This window comes from Sinocyclocheilus rhinocerous, unplaced genomic scaffold (assembly GCF_001515625.1).
Source record: "Sinocyclocheilus rhinocerous isolate Xijiao unplaced genomic scaffold, SAMN03320098_v1.1 scaffold628, whole genome shotgun sequence".
Lineage (NCBI taxonomy): Eukaryota > Metazoa > Chordata > Actinopteri > Cypriniformes > Cyprinidae > Sinocyclocheilus > Sinocyclocheilus rhinocerous.
The window spans coordinates 517,549-521,242 of NW_015650779.1; the positions used below are offsets into that span (position 1 = coordinate 517,549).

At 40.5% G+C, this 3,694-nt stretch overlaps 1 protein-coding gene across 1 annotated transcript in view; it reads right to left on the bottom strand.

Moving 5' to 3' along the window:
* nudc (nudC nuclear distribution protein) overlaps positions 1-3,694 on the bottom strand; it is an 11,908-nt gene that overhangs the window by 4,765 nt on the left and 3,449 nt on the right. Inside the window, exons 4-6 of the mRNA XM_016517918.1 lie at positions 2,977-3,051; positions 2,750-2,863; positions 928-1,122 (exon numbers count right to left, since the gene is read on the bottom strand). Of these exons, the coding sequence (XP_016373404.1) occupies positions 928-1,122; positions 2,750-2,863; positions 2,977-3,051 (384 nt within the window). The remainder of the gene's footprint in view (positions 1-927; positions 1,123-2,749; positions 2,864-2,976; positions 3,052-3,694) is intronic.

A 3,694-nucleotide genomic window follows, 5' to 3' on the forward strand; every position in this document is an offset into this window, starting at 1 on the left:
AGGTTACTGTTCGTAACCACGGTTCTCTGAAACATTGAGTGGAAAGATCCACCTATGGGAAGGGTATCTGTACCTGACTTCTGCAGAAGCATCCAATTGCACCAAGTCTGGCTTGACAGACAGGAGTAGGGGGGCTGTCAAAAAAATTCTGAATTTCAAATATTCATCGAATTTAAAATAAAAATCCACATTCGAATGTAAAAATGTTGCATTCGAATTTTATGTGCGCGTCAGGCAGCCATATCAGTGGCACACAAGATGCGATGACGATGTAAGTGCCATTGCATTTTAATGTTTTTTTTAGCCTATCCAGTTGAACCCACTAGATGTGGCGCTGCTCATTCAAAATATTGCGGAAAAAGAGAGTATCAATGCGGAGATGATGTTGTTTACGTCAAAACTGAAACCAAGCCGTTCACACAGAACGCATATTTATCTCATTTTCTAGAGGGACATCTATCACCGTTGCACTCATGTCTCGCACAAGAGAGCCACATGTTTAGAAAGTCATATAAAATGAATGCAAGTTCAACTTTTAAAAAAACATGTCTCGAGACTTTATGACAGTTTTTCCCCATCCCACTGCATCTCATGTTTTTAAATGAAAAATTATTCTTTGTGATTGGTTTTCGGTCCTTTGTATTAAAATATACATACATACATGATGCTGTTTTGTTTCAAATTTTTTAAGCATCTTAATAAATTATCTGTTTTTTTTTTTAAACATTATGCACTTTTTTCAAAGATAGTCGTGCGTTAGTAATATTTTGCTCGATGCGCCCTCTTGTGGCGTCAGGAGAGAAGCCAAAAGCTTTTTCCCCCTAACTGAAATTATGCCTTTTAAATTCGAATATTGATAATATTAAAGTACAAAATTCGAATTTAGTTTTCCTGCCATTTTGACAGCCCTGATGTTCTCCTCCATACCTTCTCAAAATGGACGGTGACCACTTTCCCATCCTCTATGAGCCAGGAGCTCTCCTCCACCTTCACCTCGTTGCACAGCTGTCCGTCGATCACAGGCGGTTGACCCTTCAGCCCCACCTTCAGGGAACGCCGCTGTACATCCACCACCACATCCTTCCCCTTCAGACGGAAGCTCACATCGAACGGCACGACCAGCTGCGAGACGTGACAGATCAGACAGCAAGGTGCTTTTATATTGTGACATTGTTTTCATGACAATCTTTCCTCACTTGCCATAATTGCTGAAAGCGACAATGTCTTTATGCAAAAAACATATATGCAGTTTTTTCCTTTTGATTTTGGGTAAAGTATTACCGTGTGCATAGATGCCAATCCCGTGGAAAAACACAGAAAACACAAGATATTCTTTATTAACTTTAAACGATCAAAAAAAAAAAAGAAAAGAAAAAGAGAGATTTGGGAACCTCTCTGATTGGTGGATCTCACATCGGGTCCCCGAGGGTTGTAATACACAGAAATGCCTCTTTAGAGTGGCTAGTTAGTGGAGTTTCGTTTCTTCCGTTCCAAAAATCAGCCAGTAATCTTGAGAAATGCAAGCATCAAATCAGACTTGTTGACCTTCGTTCATTTCATACTTCTGTTATGGAGGGTGGGCACCCACCGGCAGAAACATTATAAATAGTGATGCACTGAAATTTCGGCAACCAAAATAAAGCAATAAGCCCTGTGAAGCCGTGGTTTACAGTGAATTTAACGCTAAGGGGCGTTGTTAGGCACGATGCGAAGACTAAAACCCCCTTAGCTGTTATAAATTCACTGTAAACCACGGCTTCACGGGGCTTATTGCTTTTATAAAACGGTTATTCCATATACGTAGTAAGGTTTCACAAAATAAAACAGAGCAAATAAAGTGTAATGATAATAAAAACAGTATTCTTCCACCAAACAATGTAGTTCCTCAGAAACGGTTGTGGTTCCAACAAAGTGGTTGCCAAGCAACACACAAACGTAAACAAAGGTGTATGTTTGTAGAGTAATTTACAACAGCATCAGAATCAAGGACCGGAACTCTCCGTTTTATAAATATTCGTTCGAAACAGCAAAAAAATTCTGCCGAGTTGTTTTGAAGGGCGCTTCTCTGATGATAAGTTTTGACTGTTTCAGCATCTATTTCATGCACACAACATGGATAAGCTACAACAGTAAAAATGCCGGCAGTGTAGACCATGGTCGGAAACTAACAGTGGCTTGGGGCAAAACTTTTTCAGCCAAAGGTCAAGATTTTTTTTTTCCAGGTCGAGAGCTGCCTGGAACTATGTTCGCCGTGCGTTTCCCTGAAAATAATTGCTTGCACAACTTAGAACGTTCGTCAGCCAATCAGATTCAAGCATTCAACGGCCCCGTAGTATAAAAATATCTAGAATACTGTTTGAAACATGCTTAGTTTACAGGGTAACCGGGGTAACGGCAGCTTCAGCGCCAGCGCCCTCTAGTGCCCAATGTGCGTTTTCATTCTGTGCGTCTCCTTCACTCGCTCCGCCTTTCTTCTCATCTGTGCTCATTTAAATCAAATCGTTGCCTTTTTAAAGTTCAGTAATCATATGAGGCTGTATCGCTGTTTTTCCATAAATAAATTGAAGAAATTAATACATTTGTTATAGGCTACTGTGCAAGTTAAGATGTTTAAGAAATTGTATTTACACTCATGCTCCTAAATACAGTTTCCAGTTCGCACGCATCTATTTTAAGTCGCAAATGCGAGTGAAATGCTTGCACTGTCGAGTCCTGTCAACTGGAGCATAAAGAAAAAAATCAGACTCACGTCCACTTCACACAGCGTCTGAGTCCAGCGGTAGTTTGAGAGGTCTGCTCCGTTTCCAGCATTGGGCTTTATCTTGTCTTTGTCCTTTTCATCTTCCTCTCCTTCTGAGTCCGACTGAGACACACACATCAGAGAGCGTTAGACACTTATCTAGAGCCGCTCAAAAGCACACCATCAGTTCACTTTTCACTGGTATATTTAACAATAATGAAATAAACCCCACTTACCCCTTTTTTGTCTTTTTCTGATGTAACGCCATCTGTTTTCTCAGGTACTCCTGCATTTTTCTTGGCTTCTTTTGTCTGGGAAATAGTGAAAGTCACAGATAAATCACATTTGATGCTTACATGATTTTAAAGGGACAGTTTACCGGAAAATGAAAATTGCGTCACCGTTGACTAACGCTCATGTCGTTCCAAACCCAGTATACTCAGGTTTCATAAAAAATATCTTAATTTGTGTTTCGAAGTCCTATGGGTTTGGAAAGAGGAGTAAATGATACATTTTTGGGTGAACTATGCTTTTGAGGTGTAACAGTATTTTGTAGAGGTCGACCGATGTATCGGTTTTGCCGATTAATCGGCACCGATAGTTGATTGCTGGAACTATCGGTTATCGACAAAAATCCATGCCGATAGTTTTCCGGGTTGCGTCCGTTGCTGGAGCGGCTGAGAAGGGTCTGCTGTCATTATACAATACGAGAGCGGCCTCTAGTGGTTGAAATCACTGACAGCACATGCTATTTGTTTAGACACGTGACACTGCACGCTGAACAGAGCGGGAAACTTCAGACTCGGATTTAAATGCAACCGACAGAAAATCCTGCCACGCCACAGAGCGCCATTCACATAGTTTTCCTTTAAATTACATTATATTGGTCCCGAATCGTTGTTAATGTATATAATGAATTGTGTATTGTGAATTTTCACCAAATCGTTTGGCTTG